General features: G+C 66.3%; 2 protein-coding genes and 2 long non-coding RNA genes across 15 annotated transcripts; 2 read left to right on the top strand and 2 right to left on the bottom strand.

The window, feature by feature from the left end:
- The first annotated feature begins 1,812 nt into the window (after positions 1 to 1,812).
- Positions 1,813 to 4,299, top strand: LOC123382638. Its single transcript, XR_006591287.1, has 3 exons — positions 1,813 to 2,355; positions 2,755 to 2,843; positions 3,453 to 4,299. It is a non-coding gene; the product is annotated as an uncharacterized LOC123382638 (long non-coding RNA).
- A 138-nt stretch (positions 4,300 to 4,437) lies between these two features.
- BAIAP3 (BAI1 associated protein 3) lies at positions 4,438 to 18,539 on the top strand. 11 transcript variants are annotated; one of them, XM_045048129.1, is made up of 33 exons: positions 5,230 to 8,794; positions 8,996 to 9,083; positions 9,223 to 9,303; positions 9,675 to 9,782; positions 10,205 to 10,264; positions 10,402 to 10,468; positions 10,570 to 10,765; positions 11,112 to 11,156; positions 11,289 to 11,366; positions 11,492 to 11,594; positions 11,905 to 12,012; positions 12,110 to 12,205; positions 12,332 to 12,435; positions 12,691 to 12,811; positions 13,211 to 13,335; positions 13,441 to 13,531; positions 13,696 to 13,752; positions 13,833 to 13,930; positions 14,033 to 14,084; positions 14,173 to 14,303; positions 14,547 to 14,670; positions 14,753 to 14,896; positions 15,007 to 15,099; positions 15,200 to 15,391; positions 15,466 to 15,534; positions 15,611 to 15,690; positions 15,766 to 15,874; positions 16,259 to 16,330; positions 16,423 to 16,503; positions 16,597 to 16,717; positions 16,809 to 16,932; positions 17,022 to 17,227; positions 17,302 to 18,539. In XM_045048129.1, the coding sequence occupies exons 1-33, from the start codon at positions 8,562 to 8,564 to the stop codon at positions 17,403 to 17,405; spliced, it is 3,561 nt and encodes a 1,186-aa protein (XP_044904064.1). In that variant the 5' UTR covers positions 5,230 to 8,561; the 3' UTR covers positions 17,406 to 18,539. The 11 variants fall into 11 exon arrangements, 9 of the variants coding, with proteins under 9 accessions (XP_044904061.1, XP_044904062.1, XP_044904058.1 ...); XM_045048126.1 differs by adding an exon at positions 4,438 to 4,541 and having other exon boundaries at positions 8,654 to 8,794; positions 14,173 to 14,670; positions 15,611 to 15,874; positions 16,423 to 16,717; XM_045048122.1 differs by having other exon boundaries at positions 5,227 to 8,794; positions 14,173 to 14,670; positions 16,423 to 16,717.
- LOC123382646 lies at positions 10,805 to 13,218 on the bottom strand. Its single transcript, XR_006591315.1, has 3 exons — positions 12,746 to 13,218; positions 11,587 to 12,240; positions 10,805 to 11,199 (listed from the first exon to the last, which is right to left on the bottom strand). It is a non-coding gene; the product is annotated as an uncharacterized LOC123382646 (long non-coding RNA).
- TSR3 (TSR3 ribosome maturation factor) lies at positions 18,341 to 20,802 on the bottom strand. Of its 2 annotated transcripts, none has more exons than XM_023246810.2 (6): positions 20,605 to 20,802; positions 20,305 to 20,503; positions 19,787 to 19,980; positions 19,242 to 19,418; positions 18,980 to 19,043; positions 18,341 to 18,714 (listed from the first exon to the last, which is right to left on the bottom strand). In XM_023246810.2, exons 1-6 carry the CDS (start codon positions 20,714 to 20,716, stop codon positions 18,537 to 18,539), a joined length of 924 nt encoding a protein of 307 aa, XP_023102578.2. In that variant the 5' UTR covers positions 20,717 to 20,802; the 3' UTR covers positions 18,341 to 18,536. The 2 variants fall into 2 exon arrangements, with proteins under 2 accessions (XP_023102578.2, XP_023102577.2); XM_023246809.2 differs by having other exon boundaries at positions 20,284 to 20,503; positions 20,605 to 20,801.
- Positions 20,803 to 20,819: the final 17 nt, after the last annotated feature.

Genomic DNA, 20,819 nt, shown 5'->3' with positions numbered 1-20,819 from the left:
TCTTGTAACGGGGGAAGGAGGGACTGTGCCCGTCCTGTTTCTGCTGTGAGGGAAGAGCCTGTTCCCGGCATGAGGCGCCTGATACTTAGTAAGGAATTGTGGGCAATACGTTAACCACTGTATCTGAGAATCCTCTAATTAAAACATTTCCACAAGTGCTGCCTGCAGGCTGTGTCCTTTCCTGCCCTGTGCCACGCGGGCCGCCCCACCGCTGGCCTCGAGTCAGACCCTCGGTGGTTCGCGCGGGGGGGGGGGGGGGGGCTGGTCCCCTCTTTCGTCCCTGCTGGGACCAGGCGAGGGCAGCGAAGGCAGGGAACACATCCCGTGCTGACCCTTGGCGCCGGAGGAGGGTGTCCCTCCTGGGGACCCCGGGCCGGGCCTCCACAGGAAAGGGCGTCGAAGTCCTCGGGTGCCCAGACCCTGACCGCGTGTCAGCCCCACCTTGGGGCTCCCGGGACAAGCCGGCCACCGGAAGACGGGCTGTGGGTCCCCGAGAGTCCCCCTGGCCTCCCTGGACTGTCCCGCCCAGGCCAGTGCCGCGCGCTCACACCTGTCTACCGAGCAGCGCCACCTCATTCCCTAACTGGGCCGCCCCAAACCCTCCTGGTTCGCATCAGCTCGCGTTGGGCTCTGTGGACGGCGTTGGGCTCTGTGGACGGGCGGCCTCCATTTTGAGGTTGCCATGACGACGAGTTGCCAGGTTGGAGGGCCAGGCTGAGCGCTGACTTGGGCTGGCTCGAACCAGTCTGAGCCTGCTCCAGCAGGGAGGGGCTGGCCCTGGTGCTGAGACAGAAGTGGGGGGGGGCTCTGCAAGGTGGCCTGTGAGGCTCGTCCAGAGACCTCTGGACCCTGTGACCCCACCTGCAGAGGCCCTGACCCTGACCGAGGAGGCTGGCTTAGGACCACGGGGTGGACAGGGGCTGGAGCACCTGGCCCCATCTGCTGTCCGGACCCTAAGAAGTTGGCAGGGCCAGGGCCTAGGTCCTCCTTTCCTGGTCTCTGCCTTCCCAGGTGACCTGCCACCACGCTCCTGAACCCTGCCCCTCCCACTCCTGGAGCCCCAGAACCTGGGCCCCCATGGGGCAGAGTGATGCTGGGTATTCGACTCCCCCAGCTTTGCCTTCTGATGTCACACACGACCTTCACCCCCTCCAGGGTGGGCCGGCACACCTGCCCCTGGGCCAGAAGCTGACGCTCGGGCTCAGTGGACAGACACTGGACAGTGGGCTGCAGCCAGGCCGCCCACCCTCACAGAGACCCGCAAAGCCCTGTGTGGGCCTGCTCCCCTTCCACCGCCAGGCCTGGCGCCCGGGACCACCCTGGTCCTGCACAGGCGTCACCTGTGCGGGTGCTGGCAACTGGGCCCCAGGAGCCAGCATTTCAGGTGAGGGGCCAGACCCCCTCCCACCTGGAGCCAGCCACCTCTTCTGCTGGCAGAAGCACCCAGGATGGCACAGGTGATGGGACAGGTTCCTGCAGTCAGCGCTGTGGCCAAGTCCCTGGGTGAGCCCCCACGATTCTCCTAGGCTGCCCCACCCCCACCCCTACCCCTGCAGGCCTCTGACAGGTGCCGCAGTGCCAGTGGGAGCGGTGGGAGGAGCCTTACTGCCAGAAGGCTATGCCTGCAATTCCAAGGTCTGCCGCCAGAGGGCATCAGGTCAAGCATGTATTTTTTTAAGATTTTATTTTACTTGATTTTATTTTTACATTTTTAATGTTTGTATATTTTTGATTGAGAGCGAGAGAGCACGAGCAGGAGAGAGGCAGAGAGAGAGGGAGACACAGAATCCGAAGCAGGCTCCAGGCTCCGAGCTGTCAGCACAGAGCCCAATGCGGGGCTCGAACCCACAAACCGTGAGATCATGACCTGAGCTGAAGTTGGATGCTTAACTACCTGAGGCCCTCCAGGCGCCCCAAGATTTCATTTTTTCACTAATATCTACATGCGACGTGAGGCTCCAACCTACAACCTGAGATCACTAGTCGCACGCTCCACTGACCGAGCCAGCCAGGCGCCGCAACGGTGAGGTGGCCTTACAGAGACGCCCCCTCATCTCCTGTGCTGCCTTTCTCCCTGCTCTCCAGCGGCCATCCATCTGGAGCCTGGGGGTTTTCCCCTGGCCCCAAGGAGGAAACCACTCTCCTGCCTGCCCAAAGCCCAGAAAGTGTGAGCCCCTGGGTCAGTCCCAGCCGCCTGACCCTCTAGGTGAAGTGTTTTGTGCCCAACTCCTGCTATGACAAGTGCATGTCCCACATTGCCTGCTCCCGGCCTCTCTCCCCACTGTGGAGTCACCCCCAACCTACGGAGGCGGGAACTGAGTCCCTGGAGGGCCAGCCTGCTGTGACCATGGTCAGGTACTAGCTTCTCACTGAGAACCCCCCTCACTGACAGGTGCATACTATGTCCATTTTACAAAAAAGGGAAACTGAGGCCCAGAGCTGGGCTATGAACCCAGCCGGTTGCTGTGTGGCCCTGAAAAAGCTCTTTCCCTCTCTGGGCTTCAGTTTCCTTATCTGTACAGGGCAGTCATAAGGTCTCCTCCACCCCAGCAGGCCACAGTGTTAGGCCTGAAGCCTCAGCGGTGCTGGCCTCCAGTCCCTTGCTCCCCAAAGGGCATTGGATGGGGGTGCGGGCAGGGGCCCCTCCCCTGGCAGCTGCCCTTCCTAACTTCCTGTTTACAGCAGCCGCAGAATCTCTTCACCCCAAAGCCACGATGATCACCATGGCAACCAGGCCTGCGTTTGTTCCAACAGGTTGGCAGAATCTGACGAAAGACTGCAGGAGGGGAGGGCATCAGCACCGAGATCCTGGCTCAGGACCCGCCAGTCCCCGGGGAAGAATGGTAACTGTCCCCTCCCGGATTCCTGCCTCGTTGTCCCGTGCAGAAGGAAGCCGAGGGGTGGCTGGTCTCTCGCTCCCCTGCACCCTTCTGCCCCCATTTGCCTGGCTGTGCTGGGTCAGGATGGAGGCAGGGCCTGGAGACAGAGCTTCCAGAAGGAGAATCCACCCTGCGGTGCTGCCCTCGCACCCCCCCCCAGCAGTAGTTCTGTGTCTCCTCCAGTACAGATGTGCGGAGGGCAGCTTGCACGTGTGTGGGTCTGAACCCAGGAGCTGAGACAGGAGGTGGCCCATCAGAGCAGTGTCCACTCCGGCTTGGGGTGATAGAGGAAGCACCTGGTTCCCCCACCCCGGGCTCCCCACACTCCCGCACCCACCCACCCGCACCACGAAATAAAAGGCACAGGTGTTCACAGGCGGACGGGCTGCCTCCCTGTGTGCAGCTGTTAGAAACCTGTTCCTCCAGCCTCTGCCCCTTCCTTCAGCTCACCCCCGAGCAAACTGTCCTAGCCTCTTGGCCTTTCTGTGTCCCACACTGCCTGGGGTCCCACATTAGCGATGAGGTCCTCTGAGCTAAAAACATCTCCAAATCTGTCGATTCTCTAAATACAAGGTACCCTGATGATCCAAGATCAGCCAGAGGCAAGGCGGGGATCCGGGGACCCGGCGCCCCTCAGACAGCTCCAGAACCTCCACGTTCCTTCCAGGACCTCTAGCACCAGCGGGAACTTGTTAGAAACACAGATGAGGGCACCTGGGTGGCTCAGTTTTCAGTCAGTTTTCAGCTCAGGTCATGATCTCGCGGTTTGATGAGTTGGAGGCTGGCGTTGGGCTCTGCACTGACAGGGTGGATCCTGCTTGGGATTCTCGGTTTCCCTCTCGCTCTACACCACCCTCCCCCCAAATAAATAAACTTAAAAAGAAATGCAGACGGGTCACCCCTACCTAGCCCAGACTTTTGGCATTAGCAGGTCTGGGGCTGGTGCAACAATCTGTTTTAAGGAGCTCTGCAGGCCAACACAGTGCGGTGCTGGCTCAAATTTCAGAGGGGGTGGAGGGTGGGCTAGGAAGGGTGCGCGCGGGGCATCCCGCCCAGGCCTGAGGTTGCAGGTGGCGCCAGAGCCCTCACCTGCGCCACCGGGAGGATCACCCAAGTGGTGATCGGGGTGGTTGTGGCGCGTTCCGGGTTGGTGCCTGCAGCACCCCTCGCCCGGGGTGCAGGCTGGCGGTGGGGTCAGCGCTTGGGCTGGGAGGGCGACTCGAGATGGCTGCGCAGCCCTTCCAGAAAAGTCCTCGCTGCGGCCCGGGCTTGTCTGATACGGTTTCGGTGATTCTGGCTTCCCGAGGGTCCCCAGGGGACGGGGTCCTGACACGGCAGAACCTGCTCCCCGCCTGCGCCTACCGGTGGCTTGGCTGACCGCTCCGCCCCCCAGGGGAGGGGGCTCCGTGGCCCGACCCGCTCGGCGGCCTGGGTGCGGAGGGGATCGCGCGCGCGGCGGGAGCGGCGGGGGCGTGGCGGGCGGGAGCGGAGGGGGCGTGGCGGGCTGGAGCGGCGGGGGCGGGCCCCGCCGCCAGGCCCCGCCCCCGCAGCGCTCCGGGTTCGGCGCGGCTGCTAGCGCGCGCTGTGCCTGGCGTCTCTGGAGCGGGTGCGGAGCGCGGCATCTCCGGAGCCCCCGACCGCGCGCCCCCGGCCCGGCCCACGGTGAGTGCGCGGCCTTTGGACGGCCTTGGGGCGCCCCCTCCTGCGGCCGGCGCCCGGTCCGGCTCCTGCGTTTGCGGACCCCGAGGGGGCGCGGGGAGGCCCCCCGAGGAGGAGGGCGGCGGGAGGTCGCGAAGACGCTCCCTCGGCTCCGGGAAAATTGAAGCCGGCGCGTGCTCGGAGGGACGGTCTCGGGCCCTTCTCTGGGCCCGCGTCCCCAAGAGCGCCGGAGCGGGCGGGGATCGAGGAGGCGGGCAGCAGGACCCCCCCCACACACACACATACCTAACGACGCCGGGGCCCCCATCCCCGCCAGGCGCAGGCCGCCGGTGGGTCTCGGCCAGGGACTTCAGAGACACTCCGCGGGGTTTCCCAGGCAACCCGCCGGGGGCGGGGGCGGGGGGGGAGATGCCCCCAGTGCCCAGTCCCCCCCACCCTGTCGCCAGTCCCCGTAGGACCCCTAGTCTCCACGAAATCCCTCCACGGGTCGGAATGGTGTAAAACAACACGCACCTACCAGGCTTCTGACCTGCCCGCGACCACCCGCTCATCAGGGATGGAAGGACCTCGACGGATCTGGGGGCCCCCACCCCCGAGGCTCCCGCGGGGAGCACCGAGAGGAGGGGGACGGGAGGGGAGGGAGGGGGGACATCACGGTGGAGACCGGTGAGTAAAGAGCGGGGGAGGGAGCCTCGGAGGAAGAACGGACAGAGAATTTCATTTTTCATGCGTTCATTCTAGAAGCATCTAGGTAGCCCCTGACAGTTGATCTCAGACTTCCTAGGGCTTCAGGTCCAGCTGCGGAGCTCGCTTAAAATCACATTCCCAGGCATCTCCCCAGGGACTGGGTTGGGATTAGATCTCAGGGAGCAGCATTTGTGATGGACACGGCTGCTGAGCTGTGTGCAGGGGAGCACTGTCTAGGGAGTCACAGCCAGTGAGAAATCCAGTAAAAAAAAAAAAAAAAATGTGAAGGGAGTGGCTGGCTGGGAAGAGAAGGCTGAGAGGGTGACACAGAGACCAGAATGTGGGGCCAGACATCCTGCCACTGCCCGTACACACCCAGGGTAGCATCAACGGACCCCTGCCCTCGCTTCACCAGGGACCGGATTTTGGTAAGAAGGGACCTAGCGTTCTGAGTGTTTATTATCAAGGTGCTTATTCATTGTGAGGGTGGCCAGGTGGCCACAGGGGACACTAACTAGGGAGATACATCTGGCTCTGCTCAGGTGCCCCTAGACTCACCCGCTTTGGTGCCACCTAAGCCCACAGGTGGGCTTACAGGAGACGGGTGTGGCTTACAGCCCTCGCTTTGAGTCCTGGCTCCGGGCGGGTCAGCCCAGCCCCGGGCTGCGAAACCGGACGGTGATAGCAACTTTGCAGCATTGTCTTTTCCCATTCACCCTGGGTCTTGAAGACGGCCAGGGGACAAGGTGGTACTTTCGGCTTGGCCCCAGTGCCAGTGTGGCATTCAGCTCCTTGGCCAGCCTCACTTTGTTCGTCGGGCAGTCGCTCTGGCCCTGGTGGCCGGGCACGAGCGGAGGCTACAGACACATTTTGCTGTGTGCTGCTGCCCGGGGCCAGAAGGGACAGAGACAGGGAGAGCTCAAGGAGGGGCTCTGTCGGGGGCCGGCAGAGGGTCCCTGCAGCCAGCAAGTGCTTCCTGGGGGTCAGCCACGCACCCACCGCTGGTGCGGCTCCGAGTGAGGTGCTGGCTGGCTCCCAGGGCCCAGGCCATTTGGTGCAGAAACGTCATCAGTGCCCCAGCAGCCGGGGGTTTCCAGGGCGACTGGAGGAGTGTCTGGGCACCCAGGGATGAGCCATCTCTCCCAGACACCGGTGCCCAGACGCCACTTTTGCCCCCATCCGGCCCGTGGGCTGAGGGAGGGAGCTCCACGGAGGGGGAGCCAGCCTGTCTGGACCCCCAGAAGTCAGGATGTGCCGGGAGCTTAGAGCTTGAGCACCACAGAATGGAGTTCATCCCTGGCCACTTGCTGGCTCTGTGGCCTTGAGTAAGCGCCTAACCCCGGGGCCTCAAGCTTGGGGCCTTTTGGGGGCTGTGATTATGAGGTGAGGTGGCTCCCCCTCTACCCTGAACGTTTTATTGCCACAAAGACACCCCGTCTCTGCGGCTCAGGCCGCTTGGTTCCTGCGTCACGTTTGTCTCTGGGACTGTGAGCCCCTGTAGCCCCTGTCACACGCAGACGCAATTGGCGGTTGCCCTGGCAACGGCTCAAGCAGTGGCTGCTCCCTTGCTTTGGGGGGCCGGGGGGGGGGGTAGCAGCCTCTTCCCCACAGCTAGAGAGGAGGGGGGTGCCCTGATGCCCGTCCCCTTAGGACCTCGCTGCTGGCGGTAGGGGCAACAGCTTCCAGAGCCACATGCCCCAGCCGCTGAGCCCCGTCCACACATCCTCCCGATCTTTGAAGGGAGGCTCCCGGGGGAGGCAGTAAGAAATACGAGGAAGGTGGGGGCCTCGTTTCAGGGCCATGGGCCAGTTGTCCTTTCTGTCCCCAGCTCTCGAGTCTGGTCAGATGAGACCCTCTGAGCCCAGCATTCCGTAGAACCAGGGCTGGGGCACCAGGGGGTAGGAGGATGTGCCATCTGCAGTGGTGGCCTGAGCAGGGACGGCAGCGCAGGGACCGGTGAGAGGCAGACAGACACAGCTGGGAGCAGGGATCCGGTTTGTTGAACAAAATCTGTAGAACTCATGAGGTGCCGTCTGCCCTGGCCCCAGCGCTCCCAACACGGCACAGGATTCTAAGGAGGAGGGAGCAGACGTTAAGTAGAGATGTGCAGGAACACTAACTGCCCATGAGATCGGGGGCAGGTATAGTTGGAGTGGGCTGAGTCCCCATTTCCTGTTTTGTCCAGTGAGAACGACAGTGCTTCTCTGCACGGCTGTGCCTGGGCTGGAGGGGCCCTCAGTGAGTGGACAAGTGGGTACCACCAGGGAAGGGGACCAGGGCAGTGGATGCAAAGGCCCTGTGGTACCCTGAAGGGAGCATGATATGTCCTATGCGGAGGCACAGGCTGACATCCTGGGGCAGGGAAGTCCGAAAGGTGGGCACCGAGGGGCAGATTCAGCCTAGCGGGGTGGGGGGTCAGCACTTTCCTCTGCTAGCTTTCAGCACGGGTGCACGAAGACCACCCTGGGGGTTGGGAAGGCACAGGCGGGTCGGGAAGGGGTCGGGTGCCTGGGCTGGTCAGGGCTGAGCAGGAGCAGGGCTCGAGGGCCCACGGCTGCTTAGTGGTCCTCCTGCCCTTCCTCCGGGGTCTGCAGGGGACACTGTGGCCCCAGGGGGAGGTGTGCAAGTGCGCCCACAGGGAGACGATGGGGCGCTGTCCCTGGCTGTGCTGGGCGGGTGAGGACTTCACCAGCGGCCCCTCCTGCGCATGCTGGCCACTCGGGGTGAGGGGGTCTGGAGGAAGGCCCCAGGCACGGTGGCCTCTTCTTGCCCAAGCTCCTCTGCAGGATGAGAACTTTGGGAGTCCTGGGGAGGAGTTGCCTCCTGCAGGACCTTTGCCTGCCCTGGCCCCAGACTGGACCATTACAGGCTGGGTGAATTGGGCACCCCTCCCCGACAGCTCCGTCCCGTTCGCAAAGCGCCCAGGAGATACGGGCACTTGCTGCTGAGCGGTCCTAGGACCCCAGGGACACAGCCAGGGGTCCCAGCCCTAGATGGGCGGCAGCCGCGGCGGCGGGAGCGTGGCAGTACGGGCCCTCTGCCGTGAAGTCCAGCAGCAACCGGTGACGGAGCCCGGGCCGTGCCAGCACGACCACCGCCTGGCAGCCTCGTCCCGTCCCCGGCGCGGCCCCGCAGGGATGTCCCGTCTTGCAGATGGGACACGAAGGCTGAGGGAGCCCGAGGGACCGGCCCCCGGTGGCCCCTGGGTGCCCAGCGCGGTGCAGCACGGGAGCCGAGTCGCAGGGCCTCAGGCTCCCGTTGCCCCGCGGAGGCCAGGAGGCTGCGCCGTCAGGAACGCGGCTCGTGTGCGCTTCCGGCGGATCCGTTCGCCGCTCGATGTGCACCCTGTGCACCTGGTGCGGTTTCTGGGGCGGCGCGGCGGTGCTGCTGGGACGTGCAGGGGCCGCAGCCGTGCGCTCTGCCCGCAGACCGGCGGCCATGACGACCCTGCTGGAGATCAAGAGCAGCGTGCTGCGGCAGGTGCAGGCGTGCCCCACCTTCCGCCGGAGGGCCGAGGGAGAGCCGGCCGCCACCAACGCTGACCCCCCGGAGCCGGCCGCAGGGGCTTGGTGGGTGCTCCGCGCCCAAGCCTGCACCGTCGCGCGCCCCCGGGGGAGCTGGGAGAGCGGGGCGCGCCGTGGACGCCGCGCTGGGTCCCCGGATGTGTGGACACGGGGAATCCCCTCGAGGCGCACGGCCGGCAGCCGGTCCTGGGCAGGGGGCGGGTGTGTGCCGGGGGCCCGGGTCTCAGGCCTGGCCTCTCCCTGCAGGAAGCCCGGGGACGGCGTGGAGTTCTTCGCGCACATGCGCCTCATTCTGAAGAAGGGGGAGGGCAGACAGGGCCTGCCGTGCCCCGAGGTGAGGATGGCCCAGAGCTGCTGCCCGGTGTGGGCCTCCCCGCCAGCCCCCTCTGCAGCGGGCCCCCACCCCTCAAACCGACTCCCGCCGTCCCTGGGGCCCTCCCCCCTCTAGACCCTCACCCCAGTGCTCCTCACAGGTCCTCTTGCGCAGCGGTTCGCCAGCCCCTGCTGAGCCCGTGGACCCCAGCCGTGGCCTGAGAGCCCTGACCCAGGAGGAGGTAAGGGGGAGGGGGCCTGGCCCCAGGGAGGGTCTGGGAGCACCTAAGACGGGCCTGGCCCAGGATCTGGGGACAGGGTGGACGCCAGAGGTGGCAAGGGTGAGTGGGCCGGGACTTCCCATGCAAGCGAGTAGGAAGCAGAGCTCAGGGGGCCAGTGCTGGGCCCAGCAGGTGCAAGGGTCCTGATGCTGGGACTGCGGTCTGCCAGTGGGGGGAGCTCCTGAGGACTGCCCCCCCCCACCCCTCTCAGGCATACAGGGGGTGGAACCAAGGAGCCCCGACCCCCAGTGGCCGGGGCTCAGGGCCTGGGGCTGAAGGATATGGGGATGGGGCGGCTGGGACTCAGGGTGTGCGCCCCGCCCCACCCACAGGTGGAGATGCTCTATGAGGAGGCCTTGTACACAGTCCTCTACCGTGCAGGGACCATGGGCCCTGACCAGGTGGATGACCAGGAGACCCTACTGGGCTACCTTCAGCAGGTGAGCCCCACCGGCCCACCCTCCGTGCTGGCCTGGCCGTGCCTTGTCAGGGGAGCCCTTTCCTCTGCCTGGAGGCATCACCATCACCCATGTAACACACACAGATTCGCCCCACCTACGGAACACACACATACCCACGCGTGCATGTGCAGACACACGTATGTGCTGGTAGGCGTGCCCGGGAGGATGGAGGGATGGGGACACACACACACACACACACACACACACACACACACACACAAAGAAGGGTAGAAAGCACAAACCGACAGAGGAACGGACCCAGAGGATGGACCGACAGATAAACAGATCTTTCCTCCTCCTCTGTGTGTGTGTGTGTTTCCTCTGCCCCGGGAGGCCCCCAGGACAATGGCCAGGTTTGCCTCGGGGGTACCTGGGCCCTCACACCGGCCCACCCTCTACAGGTGTTTGGTACCAGCCCTGAGGAGCACACTGAGGCCATTGAGCGTGTGAAGAAGGCCAAGGTGAGGCTGCCACCAACGTGGGCAGACGCTGGCCAGCCGCGGTGCTAGGGCTCGGGGTGGGGAGGACACAGAGCAGGGCCTTGTCGCGGTCACACCGAGCCTTCTGCAAGAGGCCGGTCAGCACCCTCTGCCCACAGGCCCCCACGTATGCCCTGAAAGTCTCTGTCATGCGTGCCAAGAACCTGCTGGCCAAAGACCCCAATGGTGAGTGGGGACCAGCCTGGACCTCGGCTGTACCCGGGTCCGGTGGCCACGGAGGGACGGAGGGCCCAGGGCTGGCGGCTGAGGCGCCCGATGTGTCTCAGGCTTCAGTGACCCGTACTGCATGCTGGGTATCCTGCCGGCCTCGGGTGCCCCCCGGGAGCCAGGGCCGCGCACGGAGCAGCGCTTCAGCTTCCGCAAAGGCAGCAAGCGTGGGGGTCCGCTCCCGGCCAAGTGCATCCAGGTCACCGAGGTCAAGAGCAGCACCCTGAACCCTGTCTGGAAGGAGAACTTCGTCTTGTAAGGGCCCTGGCCCAGCTGGGCAGCAGGGCGGTCGGGGTGGGGGGGGGTGCTGCCTGCTGGGCCAGAGCATGTCCTGAGGACGCAGGCCGGTGGCTGCCACACTGTGCCTGCCCCGGGGACCCGAGTGGGGGCTGTTCACGTGACCACTGTCCAGAGGAGGAAATCGCCTCAGAGAGAGGTGCCATGCCCCGGGGGCCACACAGTCAGGATCCAAATCCGGGCGGCCTGTCCTGAGAGCTCTAGCTCGTGGACCCCTGCCCGCAGCTCCTGAAATTGTCCCTGCCCTCGCCCTGGGCAGGGGATGGTCCTCCACCCTCTGGGCTTCTCTCCGTTTTCCTTACAGTGAGATCGAGGATGTCAGCACGGACCAGCTGCACCTGGATATCTGGTAGACGCCCCTGGTCCCTGCAGGGCAGCGGGTGTGGGTGCACCTGCTCGGGGAGGGGGGGGTGGGTTGAGAGAGGACACTCAGGGCCCAGCCAGGCTCCAGACAAGCCAGGTTTCCGCGCCCCGCCCCTAGGGACCATGACGATGATGTGTCTCTGGTGGAAGCATGCAGGAAGCTGAATGAAGTCATCGGCCTGAAGGGCATGAGCAGGTATGACAGGTGGGACCCTCGTGCCCCCCAGACACTGGGGCTGCAGCTTGACCACATGGGCCAGCAGATAGTGGCTCCCCAGGGACCAAGGTGGGGCCGCTCCCCCCCCCCCCTGCTTTGCCTAGGTATTTTAAACAGATTGTCAAGTCGGCCCGTGCAAATGGGACAGCAGGGCCCACGGAGGACCACACAGATGATTTCCTGGGGTGTCTCAACATACCCGTCCGGGTGAGTAGGGGCCGGGGCTCCGCTCACGGACCGCCTGTTTGTGGGGTCTCATCCTCCGGGGATACTGCTGGTGGGTCTGCCCTGCGACTCCCCCAAGCATCTCCTGGTCTTCTTGGGCTGGTGGGGCCTTGAGCTGCAGGGGAGGGGGAAGGAACAGCTTCCTGGGTGTCCGGGCACCCCTGAGGGCTCACTCGGTGCTGACCACTCGTCTCCGGGGCCAGCAGAGCTGTGTGTTCTCCTCTCGGTCCCACAGAGAGTCCGTGGGAGGGAGCTGGAGGGGGGACGGCCGGTGTGAACCCTTTCCTTTCAGGAGGTGCCCGTGGCGGGTGAAGACCGCTGGTTCAAGCTGGAACCACGCTCCAGCGCCTCCCGCGTTCAAGGAGACTGCCAGCTGGTCCTCAAGCTGATCACCACACAGGTGGGGAGCCGTGGGGGTCCCCCGCCCTGCGTCTTGGCCGTGCACCCCTGCCCACGGGCTTGGGCAGGGCTGGTGACGGGTGGCTCCTGCATTCCAGAGGGACACGGGCATGAGCCAGCGCGGGCGGGCGGGCTTCCTGTCCTACATGCTGCTGCTCAGTCGTCTCCTGCAGTTCGAGCACCGATCCGAGGAGGTAGCCTCGCCCTCCGGACGGGGCTGACCGGGCGCCTGGGGAGGCAGAGCAGGGGAGCCTGGGCACCGGGGGGAGGAGGGGATGGCGGCCCCTGCCTGCATCCACGCCTGCCCCCAACTCCCCCAGCCCAAGGCGAGCTGCTGGCGGGGAGAGCTCAGCGGGCCCGCGGCCACGATCCTCTGCCTGCACGGCGCGCAGAACAACCTGTCGGCGCTGCAGCTGGCTGTGCTGTGAGTGGGCGGGGCCTCCGGGGGCGGGGCACAGGGAGGCCGGCGGCGGGTGGGCGGGCCTCGGGGCGGGGCACGGGCAGGCTGGCGGCGGGTGGGCGGGGCGAGCGAGGGAAGGAGTCCTCTGAGTGGGAAGGCATGAAAGGGGGCGGTGCCATGGGGGAGTCGGGGGCGTGTAAGGGGCAAGTAGGAGGGGCACGGGGGGGTGGTCTCATCGGGGTCTCCGTGCCCATGGGCGGGGCTCCCCCCGACTTGCAGGCACTGGCAGGTCAGCAGCCGCCACCATCAGACCCGGACCCTGGACTACGGCTACCTGCTGGGGCTGCTGGAGGACATGCAGGCGCATTGGGAAGAGGCGTCTTCGCTGCCCCAAGGGCAGGTGAGCTGTTCCTGGGGGGTGTGCTGTGGGGCCGCTGGCGCTGGGGCAGAGTGCTGCCCACATGGGGTGCTCGGCTTACAGGGCCCTGTGGGGCTGCAAACAAACTTCATGACCCAGGATAGAGCGGGTACTGTGCAATGCTGAGACAGGGGATGTGTCCGAGTCCCAGGGGAGGGAGGTCGTGCCCTCCATCTGGGCGAGGGACGGAGGGAGTGGGTGCTCGAAGCTGGGTAGGGGGAACGGGGGGCGCCAAGGCCCTGAGGCCGTGGGGACTGTGGTGGCTGAGTTTGGAGAAACCAGGCCCACGGATGGCCCGAGGAGGCCCTTGCAGACTGGCTGCCCCTACCCACCCCGTGGGGAGGGCAGTGGGGGTCAGCTCCGACGGGCCGGTGCCCCCAGGAGGAGAGCCTGGCTGACAGCTTCAATGCCTTCTCCGAGTTTGGGCTGCGGCTGCTGCGTCAGCTTCGAGACTTCTTCCCCGCCACCAACAGCACTGCCGTCTACCGTCTGGAGCTGCTGCTCAAGTGGGTGTAGCCCAGGCCCTGGCCGGGGGTGGGGGCGTGGGGGGTCGGTGGGGGTGGGTAGGGAGCTGGGCGGGGCAGCGCACAGTCAGCGGGCGGCCCCTCCAGGTGTCTCAGCAAGATGCAGATCTTCCAGCCTTCCTTTGAGGTGTGCTCCTTCCGGACAGAACTAAACGCGGACATCTCTGCTGCTCTGAAGGTGTGTCTGGCAGCGAATCTGTGCCCGGTGCCCGCCCCTCGCAGCCCACACGGGGGTGCCCAGCCGCACCCACCCCTGGCTCCCGGCCTGCTCCGCCACGCTCCAGGGCCCTTTTAACCCCCCCCCCCCAACTCACCACCCCGTGTTGGTGGCTTGTCTTGCAGAGAGGCAACCGTGAGTGGTATGACAGGCTCCTGAACACCAAGAGTCCTCGAGAGCAGGTGCCGCGGGGGAGGGGAGCGGGGGGGGGCGGCAAGTAGGTGCGGGCCAGAAGGTCAGTGTGAACCGGGCTTCCTCGCAGTCGGGGCCGCAGCGCCTCGCCGGGCTGGTCGAGCTGGCGGACGCCGTCTACGAGGATCTGCAGTCCTGCTATGGCATCTACGCCAGCCTCTTCCACAGGTGGGGCCCAGGGCTCTGCCCGCCGTGCCTGCCCCCGGCCCCTCAGGGATGCCGCCAGGCCGGTGGCGGGGCAAGCAGGTGTGTGACATTTGTTCCCTGCAGCATCACCGACATCGACTTCTTCACACTCACTTTCCGGCAGCTGGAGCGTCTGGTGAGGAGGGGCTGTGGGGAGAAGCCCCCGGGCTGGAAGGGGCCCGCTTTCCCTGTTGCTGGTGGCCTGAATGCATCCTCCTGAGTAGGTGGCCGAGGAGGCATGGGTGCTGACGGAGGAGCTGAGCCCCAAGATGACCCTCGAGGTGGCCTCAGGGCTCTTCGAACTGTACGTGACCCTGGCGGACATCCAGCGTTTCTGGAGCAGCATCCCCGGCCGGTGGGTGCCCTGCCCCAACCTATCCCCTTCCCCCCACCTGCCCTGTCTGTCTCCTCCCACTGTTGGCCTCCCAGACCTGCACCCACTCCCACCTGTCCCGCAGCCTCCTCTAGGAGGCCTCTGGGACAGCCCGAGGGCCCTTGGAGGCAGGCTCTCCCGGGTGTCCCCTTGGGCCGGGACCCTGGGACGTGCCGGCTCAAGGTGTCGGATTCCGGGCGAGCTCCCACTGGCCTCCTGCCACAGCGACAGCCGCTCCCTCGCCCTGGCTGGCATCCATGGCCCGTTCCTGCCCGCTGTGAAGCTTTGGCTGCAGGTGCTGCGGGACCAGGTCAGGTGGAGGCTGCAGGGAGCCGTGGATGTGGACACGGTGAGTAGGCGCCCGGGCCTGAGGGTGCTGGGCTCAGCCAGGGCCCCCCCCTTGCCACCCAGGCCTCCTCCTGCCTTCCTAGCTGGAGCCCATGGACGCCTCCTCCAAGCACAGCAGTTCTGCGGCCACGGCTAGTCTCTGCTTCAGTCACATCCAGGAGCTGTGGGCCCGCCTGGCATGGCCGGACCCTGCCCAGGCCGAGGCCCTGGGCACCCAGCTCAGCCAGGTGTGTTGGCTGTGCGTTGGGGAGCGTGGTCTGGAAGGAGACGAGACTGGGAGGGCCGCGGGCCCAGGGGACACAGCCCGCAGCTCCTGAGCCCTCGTCTCCCACCGTAGGACCTGTGTGCGGCCACCCTCTTCTACACTGAGCTGCTGCGGAAGAAGGTGGACGCTCAGCCGGGGGCCGCGGGCGAGGCAGTGAGCGAGCCAGTGAGCGGCCTGGCGGGCCGGGGGCGGGGCCGGGCCGGGGCGGGGCGGGGCCACCACCGGCCTGCCGACCCCTCCCCCCCGACGTGGGCCGCCTCCCCAGCTCTGTGTGGTTCTCAACAACGTGGAGCTCCTGCGCAAGGCTGCCGGGCAGACGCTGCGGGGTCTGGCGTGGCCGGAGGTGACCTCGGGGCCCGAGGGGGTGCTCCCGCGCCCTCTGCTCGGCTGTGCACAGGCCCTGGACGAAGACCTGCAGCAGGAGGTCCACACCGTGACGGCGCACCTGACCTCCAAGGTGGGCGGGCGGGCGGGCAGAGGACCCGGCCACCCCCTCACTGCCACTTGGTGCTGAGCTCTGCCGTCCCTCAGATGGTGGCTGACATCAGGAAGTACGTGCAGCACATCAGCCTGTCGCCCGACTCCATCCAGAACGATGAAGTGAGGGCCTGGGCACCGAGGGGAGCGTGCGCGGGGTGGGGCCCGGGCAGTGTGGCACTGAGGATGCTGCCCGCAGGCCGTGGCCCCGCTCATGAAGTACTTGGATGAGAAGCTGGCCCTGCTGAATACCTCCCTGGTGAAGGAGAACCTTAGCAGGTACAGCTTGGGGCGGTTGGGCCGGGGCGGGGCCTGGGGTCCCTTCACGGGCACGGGCATGGGGTGTCCCTGCAGGGTGCTGGAGGCCCTCTGGGAGCTGCTCCTTCAGGCCATCCTTCGGGCACTGGGGGCAAACCTCGATGTCTCTGCCGATTTCTACGGCCGCTTCCACTTTACGCTGGAGGTAGGTGGAGGGGCCTCCCTGCTGGGGCTCCCAGACCCTTGTCCGGGGCACCCGGCCATGTGCCCTCCGCCGGGAGGCCTGGCCTTCCCAGCCCGGACCGCTCCCCTGGGATCCCACCAGACCAGTGCCTCCTCCCTGCCGGCCGCCAGTGTGAGCAGCACCTGGGCCACCTGCCAAGACCGTTGTCTGGCCCCAGGCACTGGCATTCCTCCCCCCACCACCACCTCCCACCCCCCACCCCGCCCCCGTTTGCGCTAGGTGTGACAAGTGGGTCTGCCCCGGGGCTCCCAGGCGCCCTGGTGCTGCTCAGGGCTCCGCCTGGCCCGGCCGCTAGCCCCAGCACGAGCCGTGCCCCACATCCCTCCCACTTCGCCCTGCCCCCAGGCCCTGGTGAGTTTTTTCCACGCGGAGGGCCAGGGTCTGCCCCTGGAGAGCCTGAAAGACGGAAGCTACAAGGTGAGTCTGGCCCCGGGGGCCTCGGGCGGCGGGAGAGGGGGGCGCGGCGCCGGGGGGGGGGGCCCACGGTCAGCAGCCCCTCGGCTCCGCAGAGGCTGGAGGAGGAGCTGCGCCTGCATCAGTGCTCCACCCGCGAGTGCATCGAGCAGTACTACCTGGACAAGCTCAAGCAGGTAGCGAGGCCCCGTGTGCGCACGCGCAATGTGGGCACGCGGCCCCGCCCCCAAACCCCTGCGCCGCGGTCACTGGCGCAAGCCCTTCCGCAGAGGTCCCTGGAGCAGAAGCGGTTCGGGCGCCTGAGCGTGCGCTGTCACTACGAGGCAGCGGAGCAGCGGCTGGTGGTGGAGGTGCTGCACGCCGCGGACCTGCCCCCGCTGGACGCCAACGGTGAGGGGCGGGGCCGGGGCCAGCGGAGGGGGCGAGGGGGCGGGGCCTCTGGGGGCGGTGCTCACGGTCCGCACGCGGCTGTGCCCCCCAGGCCTGAGTGACCCGTTTGTGATCGTGGAGCTGGGCCCGCCACACCTCTTCCCGCTGGTCCGCAGCCAGAGGACCCAGGTGAAGAACCGGACGCTGCACCCCGTGTACGACGAGCTCTTCTACTTGTGAGTGTTCCCCCCCCCCACCCCCGCCCGCGACCCCCGCCCCCTCGCGGACAGGGGGCAGGGCTCCAGGGACTGCCCTTCGCCCGCAGCTCTGTGCCGGCAGAGGCGTGCCGCCGCCGCGGTGCCTGCGTGCTGTTCACCGTCATGGACCACGACTGGCTGTCCACCAACGACTTCGCGGGGGAGGCAGCCCTCGGCCTGGGCGGCGTCGGCGGCATAGCCCGACCTCAGGTGGGAGGGAGCGCGAGGGCCAGGCAGCCCGTCACCTTGCATCTGCGCCGGCCCAGGGCCCAGGGTGAGTGAGGGTCCGGGGGTGGCGGGTTCGACGGCCGCCGCGGTCTCATGCCGGCCCCACCCTCCCGCCTGTAGTGAAGTCGGCACTGAGGATGCTGGAGGGTCGCACCAACAAGGAGGCGCAGGAATTTGTCAAGAGACTCAAGGAGCTGGAGAAGTGCATGGAAGCGGACCCCTGAGCCCCCGCCCGGCCCTCCCCCAGTCCTGCCCCGCATCAGCTTTGTGCAGTGGGGCTCATGCTCCCCCGTGTGGTGTGCGTGCTGCCCCGGCCGTGTCTGTGTGGTGTGTACCGTGAACCCCTTGCGTCCAGTGAGCAGCCCCCACCCTGGATCTGGGGGTAACTCGCGGGGCCTGGCCACCCGGCAAGCTTCTCTATCTGCAACCTTAGCTTGTGCAGCCCGCGCAGGGTTCCCGGAGGGGTGGCTCTGCTCCCCAGGAGACATCAGGCTACGACTGGAGGCGTTTTCGGTGGTCACAGCTACTACTGAAGGAGGTGCCACGGCACCCATGGCGAGACCAAGGACGCTGCTGGAAGTCCTGCGGTAAATGTGACAGCGCCCTCCGCCCAGCAAGGAACAGCCCGCCCCAAACGTTACCAGTGCCACAGCCCTTCTCAGAGGAAGCACGGTCTTCGCTTTGTGGGGTGGGGAGTGTGGCAGGGCCTCGCAGGCCAACAGGAGGGATGGCCCAGGTTTGAGTCTGGACAACCCCAGCTGTGGTGGGAAACCGCTCTCAGGTGTCCTGGTGGAGGGACAAAGTGAGCGTCTGGGACCCTTCACCCTCACCCGAGGGCACACACAGAGGTTTGCTAAGCAGCGCCCGGGTCTCCACCTGGCTCCTAGGCCTGGGGGAGGGTGCCCCCACGTCACTGTGAGGCCGGGACCTCATGCAAGGTCGATCGGTCAGGGTGAGGGGCCCCACGTCGGCCACTCAGCTGTGCAGTTACTGTCCCTCCGTGTGCGCACACGCGTGCCCATGCAAGATGGGCCCCGAGCCCGGCACCCCACCGTCTAGCGGCCCAGACCCTTCCCGTCCGACTCGGCCTCGCTGGAGACTGAGAGTCCCCTCCCCCCCATCCCCAGGGCAAGTGCAAAGAAACAGGCTCACACCGGGGTCTCCTGGCTTGCAGCTTCACTGGGAGGGCTCGAAGGCCCCAGAGCACAGCTGTGTCAGAACCGCGGGGACACAGTCCAGGGCCACTCGGTGTTGAGAGGGCTGAGGCTGCCAGCCTGTCTGTATCTCCACAAATCCTGCCGCTCTCTCTCGAGTTTCTATTGCTCCGCCTCAAAAAATATACGTGTCTGCAACCTTTAGTCTCTCTGCCGTTTCTTGATTCCTTTCCAAACCTGGGCGGGGGCACTGGCCTCTGCCTCCCGCTTCTGAGAACCCTCTTCAGGGCAGCCGCTGCCGTCTCCTCCGTCCTCGGCATCAGGCCCGCGCTCCACAGGCTCGTCCTCGCTGTCGCTGTCACTGCTGTCTGTAAGCAGCCTGGAAGGGAGAGGTGCGTTCACTAAAGGCACCATCCCCGGCACGCTCACTCACAGAAGCCCCAGCTGAGAACGGATTCTCCTATTCCCTGTGTTCTCGAAACCAGCACCTCTCCAGTGGGGCGGCCACGGTCCTTGACCACAGTCACAAAATCATCGTGCTGTTGTTTGGGGATCCACCCCCCCCTCCATCCACAGGAGGGGACGAGGCCAGAGGAGAGCCCTGGGTCTGACCTGTCCCCATACTGGGAAGCCCAAGGACCTACCGGGTGCCAGCCAGCGGCCTGTTGGGGTTTGCAAACTCTCGCCCAGAATCCACATCGAAAGGATCTGAACAGAGGAAGCAAGTAAGAAAAACACCCACACGTGACCTCAGAGCGCACACAAGCCTCCCACAAGCTGGGGCAGGATGCACTGCCCCCCGCCCGCCCCCCCTAGCTTCTCAAAAAGAGGCTGCATGCCTGGAGGAGGATTAGCATTAGCGTCCCGGCACCCAGCCAGGGGGCCTGTGTCCGTGCCAGGGCTCACCGATTTCCTCCTCCCCGGGGTGCTCCTTGGCGCAGGCCAGGAACTCCTGCTCCGCCTGCAGCACCTCCTCTGGGCCGCTGCAGGCCGCGTACTTGTCCAGGAGCTGGCGGTTCAGGTCTAGGAAGCCCTTGCCCCATTTGAACTTCCGCAGCAAGATGACAGCAAGGTCGGAGAAGCCTGATGGTGAGGACACAGAAAACGCAAGGGTGTTGACAATCCCTCTCCCATCCCGAGTGTGCTCCCAGCACCCTCAAGGCCGTCCCAAGATCTGACCCTCTGTCCCACGGTCCAGACGGCCTGCTCACCCGCCTCCGCCATCCACTAAGGCCCTCTTCCCACGTCTCGTGGGGCCGCCTGTCTGAGCCTCTACTGGGACCATAAATTCTCTGAGGACAAGTGGAGGGGTGACAAAGGTGGGATTGAAATGCTAGCCTGTCCACCTTGACCACCCCACGGGCCCTCCCGTCCCTCCCGGGACGTGCCAGCAGAAAACACACTGCTGGGAGCCTAGCCAGACTTCCAGGCTAGCGGGCTCCGGCGCTCACCGAGGATACAGAAGGTGGCGGCAAAAGCCTCCACGCAAGACAGTTTGCAGGGTCGGCCGTAGTTCACGGGGTTGGCTGCTACCAGGTGGGGCAGCAGCCGCAAGTGGCCCCCCCGCATCTTCCCAAACGGTGTCTCATCCAGTCGGGCCCAGGAGCAGTCAATGACCGCGACCCCGCACCGTGCCACCAGCTGTCTGTCAGAAGCAGAGGAGGGCTAGGTTCCGGGGGCCGCACCACGGTGGAGTCCTGAAAACTGACTTCACTAGAGATACAAGAACATCATTCCCCGGCCCCGAAACAGCCCCAACGGTGTGTGTTCCCGGAGTAGGTTCCTTTATTCACTCCACAAACGTTTACTGAGGTGCTACTATGTCCTGCATTACGGATGGGGGCGGGGGGCGCAAACTAGACAGGTAGAAAAGCCCAGAAAGGAATGATGCGCCAGGGCCGGGGGCTTACTGAGACTCCCGCCCACGCCCCTGACCCCAGGCTCCTACCTGTCCGCGGGGGACACGTACTGGGAGCCCACGGGGCTGAGCACCACGCCGCCGAACCTGTGGCCCAGGCGCAGGCAGCGCACCAGGCCCAGGCGGGCCAGCTTGCGGCCCGTGCAGCGCCGGGGGTCGCAGTGGCCCAGCTCCCACATGGCCAGCGGGCACGGCAGCCGCGCCGGCCCCGAAATGCCCTCGTCCTCGGCCGCCTCTGGCTCCACGGACGCTGCACCGGAGCAGAGAAGGGTACCGAGCCTCAGGCGCAGCTCCGAGGGCCCGCCCCGGGCCTGCGACCCCCGGCCCATTCCCCGATCGCGCCCCACTCACCGCGCAGCGCGGCGCCCACCTCCTCCGCGAAGGCCTCCAGGGAGCGGCCCGCGGGGCGCCGAGCGCGGCCGCCTTCGGCCACCGGCCCGCGCGCCGCCCTCCTGCGGCCCATGGCGGGGAGCAGCCGGGGGTCCCCGACACTCGGGCGCAAGCCTCCTCTGCGGCCCACCTGCGCAGGCGCCGGGCCCCACTTCCGGCCCGGCGGCGCCCACGTG

Source organism: Felis catus, chromosome E3, assembly GCF_018350175.1.
Source record: "Felis catus isolate Fca126 chromosome E3, F.catus_Fca126_mat1.0, whole genome shotgun sequence".
Lineage (NCBI taxonomy): Eukaryota > Metazoa > Chordata > Mammalia > Carnivora > Felidae > Felis > Felis catus.
Note: the sequence above shows the minus strand (reverse complement) of the source record. Positions and strands in the feature narration are given on the sequence as shown.